Raw genomic sequence first — 22842 nt, forward strand, 5'->3', positions numbered from 1 at the left:
TCGTGTTAAAGCGTGCGTACAATTGACAACATGCACAGTGAACTGTGCGATATCTACTACGTTATTGCCCGCAGCACCATACGTAAGCCTGGCACATACTATACTCTGAGAGACTCACAACTTACCTCGCATAGTCGCGCGGAGAAAGTTGGTCGGAAGTTCTCCCTCCCGATTTGGTGAAGCCATGTCTTTCTTCTTAACCCGTCGCGCTTACCGGACGGTATCGCGAACTGATTCTTGCCTTTGCTAAAACTATATTGGCATCCGAACGCGCAGCAGGTCACGGTCACAGACAATGACGTGAAGCGACGTCGCACTTGCCACAAAACATCCTTCAAGGAGTTCGCAAAATCAAAACAACACAGAATAGGAACGGAAGTAATGGCGCCAACAAGCGCCGCTTCTCGAGCAAAAATGGCGCTGAAGCGTGAATGTAAACAAACGAAGCCGGCGCAAGGGGCCACGTGATGCAATTAGGCCAATAGCGACGCGGCGTTGGCTTCGTTCAGAGCGCTCGAGGGGCAGGCGGCATTCTTCAAAGCGTGGTACTACTTTCCAAAGTTTAAGCGGTTTTAGTTTTTCTGGAGCGCCGCCTGGGCAGAGCCTGAGGTCTATAGGAGTGGGAGCCAGCGTTTCAACCGGCATGTGATTGTTAGTGAGCGCACAAACTTGCCTTAATTTCGTTCTTATGGCTTCAAACAGCTTTGTGACTTTGCAAACTGGTCATTTTTCAACGAGACATATTGCGTTATAAATGCAACACTCGCACGAATACTCTTATGGCCTTCTGCATTTAGGAATACGCAAGTGCGCAGGCCGATGAAGGAGGATGGCACGCCACGGTGGCTCAGTGGCTATGGCGCAGTGCTGATGAGCACGAGGTCCATTTTATTATGGCCGTGACAACTCGCCGACCATTATCTGGAAGCTAATATTATGAAAACAGCGTTCGACGTCGTTGCGAATGTATCTCTCGAGCCTATATTGCACCTGTCACGTTAAATAAACGGCAATTAGGGAAACTATACACCAAGCCGTTCAAGCATACTGCTCATACTGAGCATACTGTTCAAGCATACTGCACTCAAATACTGCGCGCTCGGTTTTCAACAGCCACGACCCCATATTCAGTGGGGGGCGCAATGCAAAAAACGGTTCTGTGCCCATTATTTTAGTTGCGCCCGCCAAAGATCTGCAGGTGGTCAAAACTAATCTGCAGCCCTCTGCTACATATGGCATCCCTCCTAGCACAGTGTGCAGTCTTGCGACGTTAAACGTCACAATTAAGTTTTTACTCTTTGTTATCGCTTTACTTTTATTTGTATTGCTCTCTCCTCGAATTTCTTTCTTATCTTTAACGTGCGCTTATCATAATTGTTTTTTTTTTTCGTTGGGATGAACTTCTTTTTTTTTATCAGTAGCACCGATTCCCGTACTTTTCGTTGTTTAAGAAGCAACAAAGGCGGCTCTTTTCTCGCAGTTAAAACGACATTTCAGATTTTTGCCGTGTTTGAATTTTTGTTATCCAATAGGAAATCTGAGACTTCTTCCTCGCACTTGAACCACCGCGCCGTCGCCATGTCGACGAGACTTAATAAAGAAAGTTACCTTGTACGCGGTCAAAAGAAAGTCGAACGCTCCGGTCTCCTGGGTGGCGCATTTCCGAGGTCGCGGATTACGATGCACGATTGTACCTCCCCATGATACTATGATCATGTCACAACACTGGGCGCGAGATAGCGTTCAGTCAGAGGGACAAAGAATTGAAGAAAGAAAATGAAATAAACACAGCGTTGCATTAATCTCCATTAATGCATTACCATTACCTCCATTACCAGCGCGGTAATGCAAATGTCGACTATAGTTTAGCTGCCTTTCGAGGTCGCGTTTCGAAGTCGCCGACGCCTGCGCCAGTAAAACAGGGACACCGAAGGAGAAACGACGTTATCATTACCCACCCCTGAGATGCGGCGGCCAATTATCTATCAGGGCAGGAACCGCCACTTGGCCTCGCGACGCACTTCGCACCAGACGAGCGATAGATAATTCAGCGATTTTAAATCTTAAGAAAAGGGGTCGCCGCGTATGAGAGTTTGCTTTGAATGACCAAAGCAGCGCGGTGCGAAAGATCTTCTTGGTGCCAAAGAGAGAGGGAGAGAGAGAAGCAATGACTCATTCCACTCTGTGAAGGTGGTTGATCAGCGAAGCGGTTTAGCACACGACACGGAGATGACGCATAATTTTGAACGAACGTACGAACTCATATATATTGCCTTGATGGGCGGTCATCGTGATGAAAGGTACGCACACTCATTTTTTGTCTTGATCGGTGGTCATTACTTCCCTCGTCACTGCAATCACATTCCTTGATAATATCAAATCGATGCACGTATGCCGCTGCGTGGTCGGTTGGCCCGGATCGGTGCGGCATCGCAAGGGATATGTCTGCAGCACGGAACGCGTAAACCGCTCCCTTTTCGGTACCGACACATTCACATTGAAATCATCGAAAACGATAACAGGGGCAGTGTCATCGCAACTAATTCACGCAAAGTGAGTCGTCATGAACCTTAAGTGACTACGAGTCATTGCATATTTTGCTTGCCTGTGTTGGTATGAGCCATTGATGATGACACTTTTCGACATACTTTTCTGTAGGCTGCATGCGTCATTAGGAAGAATTTAAGCACTGTTCGCTTCACTTTGCAGAGTGCTTGTAGCCTCTGCCTTACGGGGCTATGAGCCATTGCATTTTTGGCTCGCTTTCGGGAGGATGAATGCTTACGGGGATATGAACCATTGATGATGAAATTTTTTGTTCACGGAGAACAAAAATGCCCGGAACCCTAGCCATATACAGCTTCGCTGTAAAATTTAATTACAGATCAGCAAGGAGGTCGGCCTGACTGTCGCACAAAGTAATAAAAAGAGCATTGTATGTGCTGACAGCGTTCCCAGCGCAAACGATGAAAGCGAAATGGATGGGCCGGACTTAACTTGTTGGACTTAACGGGTTGGACTTAACTGCTACAGTTAGGTTGGAATTAACTGTTTGAGTTGACTGCGTCAATTAGGTTGATCAACAACAAAGTGGTGCTGTCTAATTTAAAGGAAGAATTACCAGAGATGTGTAAAGTGTGATATCTGCTGCTGGATCCAAGTTATGTATTTTTTCCTTATTTATCCTTTCTTTTTCTTTAATTTCATGGAGCCTATGTAAGAAATTCACCTCACTATATCTGACTATTTCTTTTAATCCCAAAAATTCAAATTCACATTCGCATTCAAAAATCAGTCCAGCGTTTGCCCAAAGAGTGCATACACAAATACGCGTGAAGTGCGAAATAAATTTATGATCGAATTTAATGAACCCAAAGAGAATGTGAGCTATAGGTGACACTGCAGCAGAGACCTGCGAACCAATTTCGGTGATCTGGTGATTTTTTTTTTTAGATAAATATAAGCAGGCGAGTTGTCGCCGTTTTCTGGAGACCGCTGCCCGTTTTCGTTTGATCAGTAATATAGGATAAGAATAATGGGGAGGTATTCTGTAAGACTCCGCCTAGTGGATATGTCCATTTCGTCTGCTGTTGAAGTTATAATTGGCTGGGCTGGGCTGCACGTCCGCAGCAGCTAGGCGCCACAGCCAATCAACGCTTCAGCAGCAGACGACATGGACATGTCCGCTAGGTGGGCTCTTACGGAATACCTCCCCTGGTGTCCTTCTACGGCCCCCTTAATCTAAACAAACGAACGTTTCAGCAGCCAGCCGCTATCAAAATGCACGTCCCTGCTGCCGGAATCGAGTTGGCAACCTCGCCCTCGTCGGGCCAACGCCGGTGTCGCAGAACCACCGCGGATATGCCAGCATGGCGTTTCAGTGTGGAAGGAGCTGAAGCTTTCACCTAAAGCTTATTTTCTTGATAGCTGTGTTTTTTGTTAAGTAGACAGCTTTTACGTCCGAACTCTCCACGTTATGGCAGCGAATGAGCAGCGGCAGTGGCAGCAGCTGCAGCAACGAAACTGCATGTAACTGTTTCGTAAAGGAGCTTTTGCACTTGCTTTCTGGTTCTGCAGCTGAAGGCGGCCTTGAAGGACGTTTGGCAAGAGCAGTTCACCGACGCGTACCTACTGCGATGGCTACGAGGTGAGTTGCTCAAGAGATCGGTACGCCAGCACCCCGACGGCTTAACGAGAGGAAAGTGAGGTTAAGAAACGGCGTCTATGGAAACCTGTCTTACTGGACGCCCACCAGTTAAACACACCGATGAATTCTTTATATGCAGCTCTCAAGGCTACGAATTTATTAACGTGGGGCCATTTGAGGCAGATGTACGAACAAAGGTGTTTTCTGGCTGAACAGCAGCATAAAAGGACGGACGGGGAAGAACAAGAGGAGATAGGGAATATAAGACCCAACCTCAAGTATGCGCTCGTACGGCGCCCACATTCATGTTTTTGCCGACGCCTTTCTTCTTTCGCTGATTTTAGCCGAAAATATCAGGCCAGCTATATATAACTTAGGGATATGTATGAAGCCTGCGTTCGTTTTGTATTACACGGGGTCGACATATCAAGAAACAAAGACCGTTTCTAGCTGGCTCTCTTAGTTAAACGTTTACGAATGGATATGTGGGCGCCCTCAAGCGGTCGCCGGTTAACGCTTCTTACATCTGCGAGACATCAATCAGGCCTCCGGCAATTACATCTGCAGCAAGGGACCCTCTGAAATACAACATTGTTAAACGTGCATGTGCGTTCTGGGGAACAGAGCCCGAACCAGTTTATGTCGTGCTGAGATAGCAAGTATACATGCTTTTCGTCAAGCACGGCCAGTGTCTTCACGTGCGCATGGCAGAAAGCACGCAATCAATAAAAAAAATAAATTCGATTCTAGGATTTTACATGCCAAAACCTTAATCTGATTACGAAGCACGCCATAGTGGAGGACTCCAGGTTAATTTTGACCAACTGTTCTTTAACGTGCGCCCATTCCACGGTACGCGGGCGTCTATGCATTTCGCCCCATATCGAGATGCGGCCGCCGCGGCCTGGATTTGATCCCGCGACCTCGTGCTTATCAGCGAAACGCCAAAGCCACTCAGTCGCCACAAAAAGCCGCACAAAGTACGCAATCAATAGCCCGACAGAAAAGCCGGCTCACAGATACAGCGTAAGTTGAAGTCCAATATTGGAACAACACTTTTGAGACTTCGAAGGCAGTCACTCGGCAGCCTTCCGGTCGTTCGCACGTTGGCAGCAGTTTTAGGTTTTTGTTGACTGCATGCAGAAGCCTCCCATTCGGACCTCGATGTATGGCGTACTTCCCGAACAAGACGTCTAGCCTTAGCACTTATAATAACTCACTCGCTGTTATAGAATAAACTGCGAGTGAGCTGATCACGCTACAAGTTCAAACCAATTTAAACAGCTATATATAGCCAGCATCTGAATAGGTGTAAACCTTGTCATGTGTCTGCATCTTTTCTAGCCCGGGACCTCGACGTGGCCAAGGCCGATGACCTACTGCGCAAAGTGAGTGACAACTACAGAACCGGATGTGCATACAGTCGTGCCACTTTCTGCAATTTCCTTGTCATCCGACGCCGTGCGTTTTCGAATTTATTCCAGAGGTTGTGCTCTGAGCATAGCTTGGCCAGTGTATAATGTAATGGTTCTACTGCAGCTCTTTCTCTTTCTTTCGCGTTTTTTATGTAGTCCGAGCGGTGTTTCACCTACGTTAACTCTACGAGGAGTGGAATCGTGCGAAATTTTTTTTTTTACATCGGCCATTATTTCAGGAAACCATTTTTTTTATGGCGTATAACGGAAAATCTTCACCGCCTGGATATTTGAAACAATCGTAAGGCATATGTTTTCCTTATCAGAACGCACGCACGCACTCAAAAAAGAAAAGTGAATTATGTGCACTTGCACCTGACGTCTAAAAGCTGAAAACTACGCGCACGGGAAAGCAAGCCACTGTCCAAATAGTTTCATTGTCTTTCGGCAGAACCTGCGGTGGAGAGAGGAGAACAGGATCGACAGCCTGGTCGAGCGCTACGAGTGGCATCCGGTGAGTGACGGTTTCCCGATTCTTCTTTTTTTTTTATACATGTAGCTTGCAGCGGCAGTGTCGTCGGCACTATCCAAAGCCTGATTGAGCTGTCAGCGAGCCCAAGGCAATCGTCGTACAGCGATGCGCTCGGAAGGCTGGGCACGGACTTAGCATGAGCTGGCAATGATGATGATGTAATGATAATGATGATCATGATAATGTTGATGACAACGACAACAACGACGATGATGAAAGGCGTTGGGGAAACGGTCGATGTCGGCAGGGCCTGTTACCGCGGAATGCTCTCCTGCACGATTACACCATGAGGGTTATGCACGATACTGCTGCAAAGACATACAGCGCTCGCGAGACACTGTATACCTCTGCTGAGGGACGGAACCACTGTTCAAAGCTGCTCCATTGCCCTGGAACCTTTTTCAGAAAACTGAGCTTCTATGGGACTCTCACAGCGGGTGCTTAATTGCTGGGGAGGCTGCTGTGTAGCGCGCTGGGCAACCAGTCTGAACCGGCAATAGCTGCGTCGTCGCGTTAGTCAGTAGGTGTCTTCATTCCTTATGCGAACGCCAACGTGCAGGCAGATCCTACGTAAGGGCAGTACCGGTACAGGTCTTCTGAACAAGTCTGGCCAGTAGCGTCTGATCTCTCGCTGGCTTTTGTGAAGGTTTGTCGTCCCTCCCCCCCCCCCCTCTTGCCCTCACTAAACCGGGCTCCTATGGGCTTTTTCGTGAATAATACTGTATGGTGCAGGTCGGTGACACAAATAAATAAGGTTACGCTATACCACGACCTATGGCCTGTAGGCGGGCTTAACTGTGGGTGATTTATGAAGAATTTGGAAGCAACAGGCTAGCGGCTACTTCTTTACTCTTTTTGGAGGAGAAAAAAATGTCACACATCGACGCAAACGATAAATAAACTGCAAAAAGTTGATAAATGAACAAATCAATAAACGCGCAACAAACTCTAACAGTTTGAGCACATGTCCGTCAGAATCAGAAAGTCTTCACTGCAATAAACGCTTTCCTTTAAAGGACATGGAAAACGTCATGGTACAAGTCCACATAGTAGTGAATTTGATAAAGAGGTCTATACCATTATTTATTATGCTTGCCTTCGCCTTGTTGTCGAACCCCTTTGCCACTGATCTCTCTATGGCAAGCCTTTTACGTCACGGCCAAAGAGCGGAATGATGCGTCGCCATGTTCGTATATGCGTTTCACCATTAAAGCCTCATATACGTTTCGTAATATTTACGCCTAAAACAAGGCCACTGTTTCGTGTCATTTTGTTGTGTTCTTGTGTAGGGCACGAATTTGCACATGGACATAGCCGGCATGCACACAGAGAACTTTTTTCGCATCGTACCATTGTCAGAAATGAAGATCCTTGGACCATGGCCGCACGCATCGATGTCACATAAAGCCACGAAAGCGTTAGTGCAGCAAAGTCTACGGGTCTTGGGCACCGCTGGTACACTCTGTGCGCACCTTCAAATTTGCGCGAAACTGCTCTCTCTCTCTCTCTCTCTCTCTCTCTCTCTCTCTCTCTCTCTCTCTCTCTCTCTCTCTCTCTCTCTCTCTCTATTCATCCCTATACCTCCTTCCCCCAGCGTAATGTCGCAAATCGGACGTGCTTCTGCTTAACATCCATGCCTTTCCTCCCCTCTATTTCTCTCTCGCTTTCTATTTTTGCATCGTCACTGTGCGAAACAGAAACGACTGTTTTTTCTTAATCTTATGCGTCTAAGGAAGTACTTTTATTTGTCTTGGTACATATTTTATATCATTACACTTTATGTCAAAATTATCTATAAGTTGCTTCTGGTGGCGTTGCGAGCTCCGTATAGTAATGCGACGCATGTTGTACACTTCCTCGCAGATCGTTAAGCAGTACTTTCCTGGCGGAATTTTCAACCATGATCGGGATGGCAGCCCAATATACTTCATTCCAATAGGCAGCGGTGACTTCAAAGGTAAGACGAATCGATACAATTTCTGCTAAAGAAAAAACTCACCTGCAGCGCTTTAACGTGATAGAAAACAGGGCAAATAAGTACTGGCTCGTGGTTAAAGCTAACAGCGTGCTGGTGATAAGGACAGAGGCGAGCGACACAAGCGATCTATGAACAGGAAATATCTTGCGGAAACATTTTTAATGTACATATGTTACTGTTTACGCGCCTGCAAGTCAACGAAGTGAACATCGCAGTCAGGTAAGCTACGACATTAATACGCGCCGTATGCAGGTGAACACGATTCATAACATATGGCATTAAAATATTCATTCCGCATCTTTTCTTGGCATGGCATAAGCTATAACACGCTCTGAACAGCAGAAACGCTTTGTTCTCACTGAACATCGTTCACCGGGTGTATTTTCTTACATACTTCTTATCATTCCTTTATGCTTTATACTTAAACAATTTATATTCTATATTTTCTTCTGTAATGTACTACCAATAGATTGTTCATTATTTTTTTATTTGAAGGAAGCCCTCATATCATTCGCACGTTCTAGTTTTCCTCTTGCGTGTCACACCCTTCTGCAGTGTGCGTTGACCAGACCTATAGTCAGACGGCCAGTCACCTTCGTTTTGTTTGGCCTTGCAGACAGAGCATTGTCTCGCAAACAAATAAACTAAGTAGCGCTACGCTAATATGGGCCCCATACACTTTCTCCCGATATCGGCTAGAAGTAAAACTGGCGCTGAGGTATGTATGGGCAGGGCCTCGCATGGGGATATGCTGTGATGTGGCGCCTTCGGATTGGCATCGTTCTCAGAGAGCCAGGACAACATCAAGGCGCACCAGGCTGGCACTGCTTCGTATGTTATAATGGTTTATTCTCTTCTGAAATAGCACGTAAAGAGCTTTCTTTGTGTGTGTCTGAACTTATGTCTTAATGTACAACTATACGAAACGTAAAATTTACCAGAGGGTCCTTAAATTTGGAGCACGGACAACAAGCTTGTCGCCGTGCGACAGCTTGTTGTCTATTTGTTCTTTTTCCCTTGGTCGGCACTTCAGGTTCGTAAAATTTGCTATCAGAAGTAGCATGGGTGAACAAAAATTGTTTCAAAAGATTTTACTTGAAAGAAAGCTTTATCTGCGCAGCCATAAGCATGTTTTAGGCCAAGCCACGTTCTAGAGATGAACGTGAATGGGCATGATCGTTGTTATGACGACAGTAGACAACATGCTGTTTGCTACGCGCAAGAGTGGAATGCGATAACTACGCTGGGAAGGTAGTCGGAGGAGAGTTCCCACGCGATGCTGGACGCTGTTAATTTTCCCGTAACGAGTTTCCCTGGTCATAGAAGAAGCACCACAAAGGGAAGAAAGAGTTGTCACTCCGGGCGAGGCAGAGACTGTATAAACGAGACCGACAGGCACAGTAAACATGGAAGAACTGAGGTTTATTGCTCACGCACCGAAAGTGCTCGAGCTCGTTGCCAGACTGGCTGGTGTACATCGTCTTGCTTTAGTGGTTACCGGTATATCCTCTTTTCTTTAACATTGAAAGCTGGCTGTACAGGACGGCTAAGTCCTGGTAGCCAAATCGGCGGGGAGGTCTTCTGACCCTTGATCACCTTCGGCTTGTTTCTGCAACAACCACTCCAGTCGGCCCAGGAGATGTTGTATGACGGTGTTATATATCTGTCTCTGCTGCTACACGTGGGGCCTGCTCTGCTGGCTGCTCCCTTGCTTGTTTCCTGGATGACCCTCTAGGCTCATCTGCCCCACACACTCCAGCTAGCCTAGGAGATGTGGGAGGAAGGAATTCTATGGCAGCTCTTGCTTCCACTACTGGCGAGGATGCTGTACGCAGTTCCAGCTGTCCGGGCTGTTCAAAGTCTTCCGTTGCTGCTGCTGTTGATTTTGCCTTCGCTAATGGAGTGTCAACGCTCCTGAAGGCCCGCTGAGCTTCGGTTGCTCCCTGCAGCTCTGGATGATTTCCCGCGCCTCCGGCGCTACGTCCTGTACGAAGAATCTGCTGTTGTATTGAGTGGAGCGGTTCTTTCGTTTTCCAGAAGTCTTGGCGGTTACTTCATCCTGAACCAGGATAGATTGTAGAAGTGGTAGATAACTGCTGAAAGCCTAGAGGTTAGGCATTTTCGCATTGCTGTTTTGGAAGTAGCCGGCGCTCGAAAGGATCATGGACTTGCAGAGGCGGCAGAAGCCGGAGCTGTTGCTGTTGCGTGAGCAATTAGGGATGGATATAAAAGGTTTGGCACGAAAACCCATGAACAGACAGGGAATAATTGATTTAGAGGCCGTGAAGCATGGAGCCTCATCGAACAAAAAAGGAAGAGCAGCTCAGACAGCAGCGGTAGCGGGAAAGAGAGAAAGAAAGGCAGGAACATGAAGCAAAGAGGCTGGAGCACGAGATGAAGCATTGCAAGTTGACACTCGAGTTGAGTAATAGGTCGGGCAATTGTCACTAGCAAGTAGTACCTCCTCTCAACAAGACAGATTTCAAGATGTCCAGCTACATGCAGCCATATGTGGTATCAGGGGATATCGGTCTGTATCTTGCAAATTTTTGACGAACGTGGGAGAAATTATCGTTTGAGCGAGAAACATGGTCTCAGAGGCTACTGACAGTTCTGCCCTGCGAGGTAGAAGCAGCCTGCGCGGCTCAGCAAGGAAACAAGCGCGACTAAGACGCATGCTTACCAGTAGCACTTTGTAATTTGTGGTCAGCATCGCATGAATCCACTGGTTTCAGTGCCACCGAGTTTGGTTTACGGAAGGTCACTGCGCTCACCTTTGTGAATGGTGCGGGAAACGTGGGAAAGGCGCAAAGAAGACCTTAGCGCGATGGAGTTCGTTTTGAATCTGCTGGAGCGTCTGCATAACGCTAAAGAAATTGTGGAGGCTATCATGAAGTCAGCTCAGCCTCGATCCAAAGTCTATTATGATAGGAACGCCCGCTAGACGACGTTCGTGTATCGACGACAAGGTAATGTTAATAAGAGCCGCAGGGCAAAACAGGCTCGAAGTGTAGTTGGAAAGCCCGCTGAAGTGGTTGCAGTGCTCTCTGACACCGACTACATGATGAAAACCCAAGGGGAAACGTAAAGAGGTGCGCATTTATCATAGTAACCTAATGAAACGCTACGTGCAAAGAGGCAGTGTGAATATGTATCTGAACCATCCTGAAGAGGTGAAGGACAATCTGGTTTGTCTAAGTGGAGGGGGAAGTAGCGCCCAAGAACTCCTGAAGAGGACTGAGACGAGAGAGGAACTAAAGGAATCCCAATTGTTTGATCTTGGTGAAATTATAGCAGAGGTTGATGAATGCTTCGTCGACGCACTGCGTAGAACTGATTTGACTGAGCACGATACTCAGCTGACATACAAGAAGCCAGTGCAATCAAAGTGTTATGGATTCTTTCCTAGGCAGAGAGGAATCCTCGACAGGAAAGTGAAGCGCATGCTCGAATTAGGAGTAATGAAGCCCTCCGAGAGCGAATACGCTTCACCTATGATCTTGTTGGAAGCTCCGGGTAAAGCAGACTATGCAGACTATCGGAAATTTAATGCTCTCACCAAGAGTCAAGTGTATCCAATTCCAAATAGTGAGAAGAGAGTGAAAGAGGCGAGTTGAGCAGCCTATGCGACCTTACTCTAGGGTACTGGCAAGTGTCGCTCACTCAGCGAGCCAGCAGATACGCCTCATTCGTCATACCAACAGGCAGCTATGAGCTGGCAATGATGAGCTTCGTACTCCAAAAATGTTCCCTTTTTTGCTTTTCACGCCTCATGAATAGGGTTTTAAAAGGTTGTGAAGCCGCAATACCGTGAATCGGTAGTCTGTAGTCAGTGAATTTGAGTCTGTAGTCTCGGTCGTCCGTGTCGTTTTTCGAAATTAACACATAATATACCGACTGTACTAAACAAATATAAGCACACAGCTACGCTAATAAGAATGGTTTGCGTGACTACTTTCTTTCTTTATAGTGCATTCAAGCGTAAAATGTCATTTTTATGCATACGTACGATGTGTAATGTTTGTTGTGTATAAAGACTTCAGTGTATATATCATGTGAATGCTACTGCCATGTAAGGGACCCTGAGCCTCCGTCAAGCTGCTGCGACAGCTTTTTGCCCAGGTGTCCCTCCAGTTCCTTTTTTTCTGGTAAATAAAATTGATTGATTGATTTGCCGTACCCTACTTAGATGACATCGCAATCTTTTCTGATTCATGTGCAAACCATTTGGTGTATCTCAGCCTTTTGCGTCAAGCTGTGCTCACCGTAAAGGCCGAGAAGTGTTCTCTTGCAAACGCGACCACGAACTACCTAGGTCACCACATAGGTCAAGGCTTTAGGAAACCTAGTGAGGTTAAAATATCGGTAGCAAACTATCCTCGAGTTAAACTAAGATGGAGATTCGAGTATTTTTGGGACTCACTGGGCATTATAATCATTACTTCCAGGATTATTCAACTCTGGCAAGCCCCCTGACTGATGCTGCACGCGGGACAGAACCTACAAGCGTAGTCTGGGATGAAAAGAAGGAAGCTCCTTAAGCCTGAAGGCTGTATTCATTTGCCTTCCGGTAATGCGAGCTGCCGATTTTCACCGAGAATTCACGGTCCATTGTGATGCGAGTGATCGAGGACTATAGGTGCTGTTCTCTGCCAAAGGGATGACGACGGTAACGAACATCCTGTGTTCTATCCGAGCCGACAGCTGAGCTCTCGTGAGACAGCGTACTGCGTGTCGAAAAGAAAATGTGCTTGTACTCTGTGGGCCATTGAGAAATTGCAATGCTCTCTTGAGGACGCCCAATTCACCATGGAGACGCGCCATAGTCCCCTGGCCTGGCGGCAAACTGCGACATCACAGAACAGTCGCTTCATGAGGCGGAGCGTCATTCTACACCAATATCGCTTTTATATAAAGGGCAAGAAGAGCAAATTGAATGGAAACGCCGGTGCACTTGGTCGCTCTTTCAAAGCGGCCCCGGGTTGCTCTTCGCTATTACTCATAATTGCTACTGGAGCTTTCGTTTTTTCTTCTTGTTTCTTTGTTTGTATACGCGTAACGTAGCACGTCTGGTTTATCGGCATAAGCGAGTCCAGCGAACTCTGAGTGTGTGCATTTCGCAAACAGCTACTAAAGAAAGCTTGATCGTCATCGCTCTTTTGACCTGGTAGTTCAGAGTGGTCTGAGTGCTTCTTTGCGCGCGTGTTTCAGTTTCAGAGGCAGCTCGATGAATCTGATCGACGACGTATCCGACAATGTGCCAGCCGACGGCGAGTTTCTGGCATTCATGTGCAGAAAATGAAGTCGTCTCTCCGTGCAGCAGCGGTCACCGCTACCCTCCGTGACTACTTTGGCGGATGACGAAGCTGTAATGACTGCAGTAGACAACATGCTGTTTTGTCACGTGTTAAGAGTATCATGCGAGAACTACATAGAGAGGATAGTCGGGGGACAGTTCCCAAGCGATGCTCTGTGCTGCTAATTTTCCCGTAACGGGCTCCCCTCGTCAGAGAAGAAGCCCCACAAAGGGAAGAAGGAATTGCCACTCCGGGGGAGGCAGAAACGATGCGTAGTGCTCATGAACGTTTCCCAGAAGAAAGCCGCCACGAACTGGTGCCTGCCCGATACTGAGAAGCAGCGGAGAAGACCAGTTGGGAGTAAAGACCTCTACCACTGTGGAGCCAGACCCTCTCTCCGCCTTTGCGCCCGCTGGAACTTGGGGGTCGCTGGTCCGATATTCCGTCTGCGACAGTGTTGTCTGTGCTTCTTGATTGGCTGTCTTCTTGGTGGGTTGTGACCTGCGTGTTATTGGCTACCGCCAGGAGGGAGAATCTGAACAGAGGTGTTATCTGACGGTGCGGAAATAAAAAAAAAGTTGCTCTGGGCCATGGAAATGAAGCTCGTCCAGACGCTCGTTGCGAAACACTTGATTTCTTTTTTTTCTGTTTTTCCTATTCAACGATGTAAATAAGTTTCTTTCAAGTGCCAGTAAACCTGTCCGTTTTCGTTTTCCCAACTTCCGAGCTTCTGATTTCGTTAACCCGAAGCCTGTGCCACGCTGCCATATGTAGCCAGGTTCGAGAGGTGGCCGCAATACCGTGAATCTGTAGTCTGTTAATTTTTTTTTTATTTGGGGCTTTACGTGCCAAAACCACTTTCTGATTATGAGGCACGCCGTAGTGGGGGACTCCGGAAATTTTGACCACCTGGGGTTCTTTAACGTGCACCTAAATCTAAGCACACGGGTGTTTTCGCATTTCGCCCCCATCGAAATGCGGCCGCCGTGGCCGGGATTCGATCCCGCGACCTCGTGCTCAGCAGCCCAACACCATAGCCACTGAGCAACCACGGCGGGTTCTGTGAATCTGAGTCTGTAGTCTCGGTCGCCCGTGTCGTTTTTCGAAATTGAAATTGCCTTTACTTTTACCATACAACAAAATAGGGGAAGATACCACGGTATAAAAGCTACAACAGTGTGGCTTCCCACAAATACTTCTTGCTGTGCAATATTGCCTGTACTCGTTGTCACAGAGTGCGACCGTTCGCTTCGATCATGCTTCAAGCGCGACTCTTTTCTGACATCGCTCTCCCGTGTATATATATATAGCTTGTGCCATGTTCGAGGTTGCAATCTGCGGTTGGAGTGCGCCGGGTCCCAATTACAGCAGACCAGCGCTTTCGTGCAGCACAGCTGGACCTACGGAAAATTACGTGCCTTCTCTTCACGGTAGATTGGCGTTCGACGTATACACTCGGCGTCAAAAGGTTATGGGGCACAAGACTTGCGAAAGAAGGTTAATTCCCGCGAATCCCAAACACGTGACACTAAATTCGAAGTGAGCTGAAGTGTGCGGTAGCTCGCATGGTCTACGTAGTCATCCATTAAACTACAAACTTCACTGGATAGACGCACTCAAACGCGCTCTTTGGCTGCTGCTGAGAGCACAGCTGCGACGAGGTCTCCTGCCTTTCTTTGCTACGATGCGTTGGCCCTGGCTTGTTGTTTTAAATAACACTTCTCTGCGAACGTGTTACTGGGGTCCACGTGTCGTTCGTGTTCATAGCCGTGACACACTTCAACAATTTCCAATGCTCAAATAGTACGCAGGGTCACTAACCCCTGCATGCGGACATTTCCGGTTCGTTCTCATAAAAACAGCTACTTGCGCCACTCGTTTTATCTACGCACAGTCGACTCATGCGACCTGTGCCAGTCATGCTGCGGCCGCGTTGTTGTGCGCTTGTGCTCTGTGACGCACGCCATGAATTTCTTTTTTTTTTTTAATCCTGAAAGCTAGGCGCCTACACGATAGTAACAGAAAACGGTCTTGTATAGCACATTAGAATGTAGTTTAATCTTGACGAACCTACACTATAAAAGCAAATTGCAGCGATAACTGCAGGACAATTGAAAGGAAAATCATCGCGACAATGATAAGGCGCTCAAAAATGAAATCATAGCGACAACCAGGACACAATCTAAATACAATGTAACGACACTCATGAGACGCTAGAAGTTCAGTCATAGCGTCAATCATAAGACACAGCAAAAGAAAATTCAAGCAACAATCTTTCTTCACGTTATATGTACCCACTGTTCTATATGTATCGACAGTGAATAAATAATCAACTTCGGCGTGAGCAGTCACAGCGACAATCGTAGCGATGATTAATTCATCACATACCATTTACCCAGCGCTTAACTTATGCATAGATTCCAACTGTTAGTTAGTTAGTTAGTTAGTTAGTTAGTTAGTTAGTTAGTTAGTTAGTTAGTTAGTTAGTTAGTTAGTTAGTTAGTTAGTTAGTTAGTTAGTTAGTTAGTTAGTTAGTTAGTTAGTTAGTTAGTTAGTTAGTTAGTTAGTTAGTTAGTTACCTTCGTCGTCAGCCGTACCATCGGTTGGTGGGTGATCATTATTACAGTTTTAACACACTCGCCTAATCTTTGTGTCATTTTCCCCACTCCCAGTGTATGGTAGCAAACTGCATAGTGAAACGCTGGTTTACACGAATGCTTCTATTTTTTTCTCGTAGAAGTTCTACTACTTAGTCGATCCGCCGATATACCCGACGAGATTCGTAAGACCCTGCAGGTCAATCCCATTCCGAAAAACATGGATCCAAATCTCCCCGCGGCCAGAAGGCAGGCGCGGGCAGGTTATATGGAAAGGCATTTAGCCAAACTAGAAAACACGGTTTTCACGGATGCAACATTGTATCCATGGAATAGACATACAAATTACATTAAGGCAGCTTCGGTAGTGGTTGACAACGCAGGCAAGCTAATCATCTGCGCAACTACACGTAGCGCCAGGATAGTGGAAGCGGAGGAGGTCGCTGTTGCGCTGGCGGCGGCTGAGGGCTATCGAAAAGACAAATCAATGGTCATTTTAACGTATTCAGAAGAGACATGCAGGAACTACACAAAGGGTAGAATCTGCAGGGCTGCCTTAGCTATCCTCCGCAAGGCAGAACACCTCAGACACACCGCAACCCACAAACTAATCTGGATTCCGACACACACGGGGATAAAAGGAAATGAAAGGGCAGACAGCTTGGCTAGCGAGATCACATACCGAGTCGAGCAGCCACACGCCCTGGGACAGCACTTCACCGTGGAGATCGGCTATTCACAGTTACTGAGCTACCACAGAGGCAAGAGAATTAGATACTCCCCGCCACACAAAGCCTTAACACAGCAAGAAGCAGCTAGTTGGCGGAGGCTGCAAACGGGAACCTTCTCTAACTTACATATACTAAGCAAGATGTATCCTACACAATTTAGGAACACTTACCCGTGGTGCGGGGCAAACCCCACGCTTTACCATATAACCTGGGAGTGTAAACGTAACTACACATTCCACCAACACAAAACCCCGAGTGCGGAGCAGTGGGAGAGCCGGCTCACCAGCTGCGAGCTCGCCGCCCAAAGGGCAATGGTGCAGCACGCAAGCGAAGCAGCGCGGCTCAGTGGAGCACTGGACTAGGGGCCCAACCCTGCTAAGAAGGTCAAGCGTCTGCAGCGATGAAGATGAAGACCGAACGCTAAACCCTTAATGGACCAAATAAAGCTTTCTCTTTCTCTCTCTCTCTCTCTCTACTACTACTACTACTACTACTACTACTACTACTACTACTACTACTACTACTACTACTACTACTACTACTTGGTCCTATTATCACAAACAGCCTATTACGGTAACTTCACCCAAGTTGTTGCTTTTATTTTCTTTTTCCGTGAGAAATCACGGATAGATGAGCAACCGCAACCTACCTCAACATTTACTTTAATTCTAGCTACAGTTGTAGATACAGTTGTACAACTGTAGCGACAACGTTGTGGCTATAGTTGGCGTCGTGACAATGCGCTTGTCTTAGTCGGGGGATGGGACCCACGCAGGCATGCTACAGTGCCTGTCCAAGGAAGAGATGGTCATGCACGTGGTCTACATGCTCGAGTTGTTGCAACGAGAAAGAGAGAGCCAGACCCGCAAGGTGAGCATGCAATATAACGAGATGCGCTCGCTTTTAGTCATGAACAAAGACACAGACATACAGACAGACACTAACCAGGGAAAGTTGCGGCTGGTTACCCTGCACTTGACTGACTTATCCATGAAGTTTAACGTTACGAAATAAACTTGGGCCGTGATGCATAGTGCGTTGTAAGCATTCGGATTATTACTCCACTCGTACAGGTGTAGCAGTTTACGGAATACAGGAACACCGAGACTTGACTACCAACAGCAGTGCTGGTAACGACATCTTATGGCGGCTCGTTCAGGCTGAGAGCGCCAGAGACGTACCTTTTTTTTCCCTTTATAGTACTCTCGTCGAAGAAAGAAAAGGATGCCGCTATACATCCATTATTACGCTGTTGCCAACGCCCACAGATTAGCAAATGAGTAACATATACCCTGCATTTACAATAATAGCCTTCTGCACTACCTCGTGAGATGGCGCCACAAGCTTCTCACGTCTGTGTCTCCGATATTCTAATAATGCTGATACGTTATACGGACGAGGTAATATATGCTGGGGTCCACTAAGCATTCTCTTACGGCCACCTAAATATTACGATTTATTAGAGCATCTTTCTAATTCTCGTGTGCGATCTACTACGTTTTGGTCGCAAGCGCAAGGGTTGGGCTTCAGTTTAAAGTAGACGAAACGTCACTTTTATCCTTCCGCACTAAATAGGTCAAAATATGTGACGCCTTTCATGTAATAATTACGCCATATTTTGTGACGTAAACGCGTGAAGCTTAGGGTCACACCCAATTACATGACGCGTACCCATATCTTTCTCTCAGACGTGACGAACCCTTTCTCGGTCCAAGATAAGAGAGAACTCTAGTCTTCGTAGCGTTGTCTGCTAAGTATGAAACTATGTCTATAGTAGCGTCCGAGGCTAAAACAGACACAAACCAAAGGACTTAGCATTGCACCGAGAGGTCGGTGCACATCTCCATTTGCGGCAAGCAAGCACTTCAGACTGTCGGCCAAGAAGTTTCTGTCACAGGCGAAAAATAAACTGTGTTTAACGGAACCAGAAAAATAAAAGTAGAATGTGATTAATTTGTTGCTTCATTCGGACAATGATCAAAATGTTGGTTGCGCTTGCCGCCGCCCTATTCCCACTTGCTGACAAACGAATAGTAGAATGTAATTGACACGACGTATGAGTGAGCTTGACCTACACTGTGCTTTATAAATGTGACCGAATGCGCTAAAAAACAAAAACTCTCGCTGTATTTTTTTTTCTTCTTCGCCGAATTCATTATTTCACCATTTATCGATTTTGTTTACTGCCATAAAGTTGGCGAATGCAAAAGCAAGCATGCAATCAGAATGCGCTATGAGGACATCAGAACATGTAAGACAGGTGTGCGCTTAATATGATGTACCTCACACAATTATAGGTCGCTTTAGTGAGAACTGGCTCATGCGTTGTTACACGTACACCTCAAGGCCAAATGCAACAAGTTTTACAGCGGAAACTGTTATAGGCTGTTTGGGTTGGCGAGGTTGTTCGCCGCCGCCGGTGTCCGGTGTCCGGTGTCCGTCGCAGCTATCACCAGGCGGATCCACTATGGGGGACTGGCCAGAAAATGGTTGGATTGGTTTGAGGAACAAAAAAGGCATAGGCTGCAGTGCCACATATGCATGAAATACATGCATGACGTAACTAATTAAATCAAGCAGGCTAGGTGCACTGTTTGGCCCCGCCGCGTTTCAAAGGGGGTTCTAATAAATAAATAAATAAATAAATAATAATAATAATAATAATAATAATGTTTGTTGCATTTGAAAGAAAAACTTCAAATCTAGTGACTGTTCGTATCGAATTTTCCATTTAGGCTATCAGTTTCTTAATAAAAATTGGCACAAATGGAAATTTTTCACAACTTTCGAAACTATGAAGTTTACAGCTCTGTAGCTCAGCAAGGAAACATATCACAATTCTGTGAATTGCATACGATACTACATCTAAACGCACAAATTTGATATGTTACACATAAATCTAAAAAAAATCAATCATATGGAAATACAGCTTTTTCAGAACCCTTGTGCACAACGTAACGAATTCACGTGAGACATAAATTGGCATATCGGCTTTGTCCACTTTGAATGATCTAATGGATGCCGTTTACATAACCGCGACATCTGCTCTTTATGCGGAGCTATTAATTCATAAACTGCGCTCGTCTAGTTTTTTCAAACGTTCGTACTTTCGAAAATTCTTGTAACAAAATTCAGGCCCTAAATCGAAATTCCGCTTCCCACAGTCACTATAATTTTACTTTCTCACACAAATCCCACAAGTTTCATCAAAATCAGCCCAGGGGTTATCTCAGAAGAGCGAATTTCTGCGTTTTACATGTATTTGAATAGGCAGCGTCGGAGTTGGCCAACGCTTCTTGGCTAAAGTGACGTGGCGTCGCAGGCGATGACGTGGCGTCGCAGGTGATGGGAATTTAGGTGCGGTTTCCCTGCTACAGACGCCGCCGGCTTTTTCGCTCAATGGGCCATTTGATGCTTTCGAATGAACAAGTGAAGCGCGCCGCTGATGCATCGCAAGTCGCAGACCTCAGATCGCGACTAGCGGAGTTCTCTCGTTCGATAGGAGACGTCACACGCCGTTCGTGTTTTATACCGCTGTTTAATATTGTTCGCATTGGCCAGAGCGCAGATTACGGTGGTGGCGTGAAGTTTAGGCACAGCGTCTGGCTCTTGTACTCGGAATCCTCAGCTCGAAAGTCAGTCCAAACCACTCCATTTTTTTAGGCTCGGGCTCGCACCTAAATACGGAAGCGAATTTCACTATCAGTGGAGCTGTACATTTTAGGCATACTAATATCATGGGGGAAGGAGGGGGGAAATTACTAAAGCGATGTACGCTCTCTGCGAACTATTAAATACTCAGTAATATGCGTTGCAATGCGTGCTTGCTCGAACTGATTGTGCTTAACCTTTATCTCATTCCTGCTTTTACAAACTGTCATTAATTGTTGCGCTGTTTGTATTTTTTGTTCCATACAGTGCGCTCACTTTGAACTCTGTGTGCGCACGACCCAAACTTTACTTACTTTTTCTATTATTATTGTTGTTCTTGATATTTGTTCGTCGGTTTGAGCTGTTTGATATGTAATATTTGACTAAGCGAGAATAATTAGCCAGCGTCACCCATGGTGTCCAACGCTTTTATGCACATACTAAATACAACGTATAAAAAAGGCTCTCTCAGCTTCAAGAAGACAATCTTAGAGTAGAAATTGGCCTTTCTGGCACAGTAATTATACCGCTACCTCCCACATGAATATCGGATACAGGCGTAGAATAGTCAGTTAGCGTATTGCAGAGGTAATTGAATATCGTTTAGAGGGTCATTCGTCCCAGAATGAATATGGATGATAATAATACTGGACAGTGACTGTAATTTTCTCTGTATTGTCTTCACTATTTGTCCGATCACTGTTTGCTTCCCACATACAGCTGGGAAAGCTTATCGACAAGTCTGTATTCTTCTTTGACTGGGAAAACTTCAGCCTCAAGCAGGTCTACTCTTGGCAAGGTAGGTTCACTGTGCTAACGTCGGCATATATCTAAAATCGTCTTACACAATGCAGTATATATATAGGGTGCTTTTGTTCAGCTGCACAAAATTTTTTTAAAATTGCATGTGGCAGTAGCAAAATTCAAAACCTTTAGCTGAGTTACTCAATTAGGCGGTCATTACCTCTGTGAGCAATCAAAATAATTGAATTATTTACACGAAAAAACTAACGGACATTTCTATTAATTAATTTATGGCACATATTTGAATCTATGAATTGTACCTAGTGGGTTTGCAGGGCATATCGACTTGAAACGAATTTTGAGGATGGTACCGGTTTCGAGAGATGAGCCGTCAAACGTGCGATAAAAATGCACTGTTGTTCCAATCATAAAAAGAACGTTGTTTGATGCATTGAAGAACAAAAGTAACTGGAATGGCAATTCATATCGTCGTACACTTCGAAAATTATTGTACCGAATCTAGTTCAGTCCTTGAGAATTCGTTCCAAGTGGATACGCTTTGCGAACTTAGCGGCTACAATTCGTAAACTGAAATACGTCCCTTAATCTAATTATTTAAAACGGTATATAATACAATATTGGTAATTACTTAATATAGCTCATTGATTTCTCGTAGAACTAATGGCTGCCTCATCACGTAACGTAGCTCGAGTGGTTAGGATTGTGCAATATCTGCCACAAGCAATTTTTTTGAAAAAGTTGGGGCAGCTTAAAAGCTAAAAACAAACACCAATATATATATATATATATATATATATATATATATATATATATATATATATATATATATATATATATATATATATATGTGTGTGTGTGTGTGTGTGTGTGTGTGTGTGTGTGTGTGTGTGTGTGTGTGTGTGTGTGTGTGTGTGTGTGTGTGTGTGTAATATGCGCTGCTTAGGCCCGCTTCCGGCTCTCAACAGTCAATGGGACCCTGTCTAATCACAGCACCAGCACTATTACATATAGGAAAGCTGCGTGCGAGGACACAACGGTAATGTGACCGCTGACTGACCGTATGTATTACGTATCGCAGTCGTGGACTACATTCGAGCACTGGTCAGTCTCTACGAGAACAACTACCCCGAGACACTCAAGCTTGGCCTTCTCATCAACAGTAAGTTCTTTAATTCGCTACCTATGCTCCAACGAAACAGACACGACGACAGAGGGAGCCGGCTGTTAATTGTGTCGCGGTTTCTAGGCAAGCGCCAAGCTTGTATCAATTTCTCTTTACGTTGCATCGAGCAGATCGAGCCCTTTGTTACTGTGCGGAACGCGCCAGCGGCCTGCTCTAGCAAAGCAAAAGCGCTGATCAAGCGACACCACTCTCGAAAAGCAACGTGCGCAGTCTTACAAATGTGTGTGTGCTTATGCTGTCTACTCTTTCGCCACCAAACATGGAGTCGCTTAGCCAGATACCCTTTATTAACTGTACCTAAGAAGGTCCGGTCACCGACCAAAATTGTCGGCTTGTGAGTACCCTGAGTACTTCATTGAGCTGGCTCGCGCAGTATACCGACCGATCCGGAACCCCTCCAAAAAAGAACGGGCTTCGACACCATAGGTTCCCAGCATAAGCGACACCCTTGCACGCGTTCTGCGGTCATATGACGTGCAGGCTGCGCACGTTTCCTCCTGGAAACTTAGACACGAGGAGGAGTAGTAGATTTTAATGAAGAGAAAG

At 46.0% G+C, this 22842-nt stretch overlaps 2 protein-coding genes across 2 annotated transcripts in view; one reads left to right on the forward strand and one right to left on the reverse strand.

Annotated features, from left to right (window-relative positions):
* The window catches only part of LOC142585482 (SEC14-like protein 2), a 93058-nt gene extending 92917 nt beyond the window's left edge, over window positions 1-141 (reverse strand). The window contains exon 1 of the mRNA XM_075696273.1: window positions 126-141. The gene's annotated coding sequence lies outside the window, so the exon portion shown is untranslated. The remainder of the gene's footprint in view (window positions 1-125) is intronic.
* The window catches only part of LOC142586325 (SEC14-like protein 4), a 55101-nt gene that overhangs the window by 22691 nt on the left and 9568 nt on the right, over window positions 1-22842 (forward strand). The window contains exons 2-8 of the mRNA XM_075697573.1: window positions 4078-4147; window positions 5492-5562; window positions 6014-6076; window positions 7958-8051; window positions 17473-17567; window positions 21069-21147; window positions 22192-22272. Coding sequence (XP_075553688.1) covers window positions 4078-4147; window positions 5492-5562; window positions 6014-6076; window positions 7958-8051; window positions 17473-17567; window positions 21069-21147; window positions 22192-22272 — 553 coding nt within the window. The remainder of the gene's footprint in view (window positions 1-4077; window positions 4148-5491; window positions 5563-6013; window positions 6077-7957; window positions 8052-17472; window positions 17568-21068; window positions 21148-22191; window positions 22273-22842) is intronic.

Source organism: Dermacentor variabilis, chromosome 6 (genome assembly GCF_050947875.1).
Source record: "Dermacentor variabilis isolate Ectoservices chromosome 6, ASM5094787v1, whole genome shotgun sequence".
Classification (NCBI taxonomy): domain Eukaryota; kingdom Metazoa; phylum Arthropoda; class Arachnida; order Ixodida; family Ixodidae; genus Dermacentor; species Dermacentor variabilis.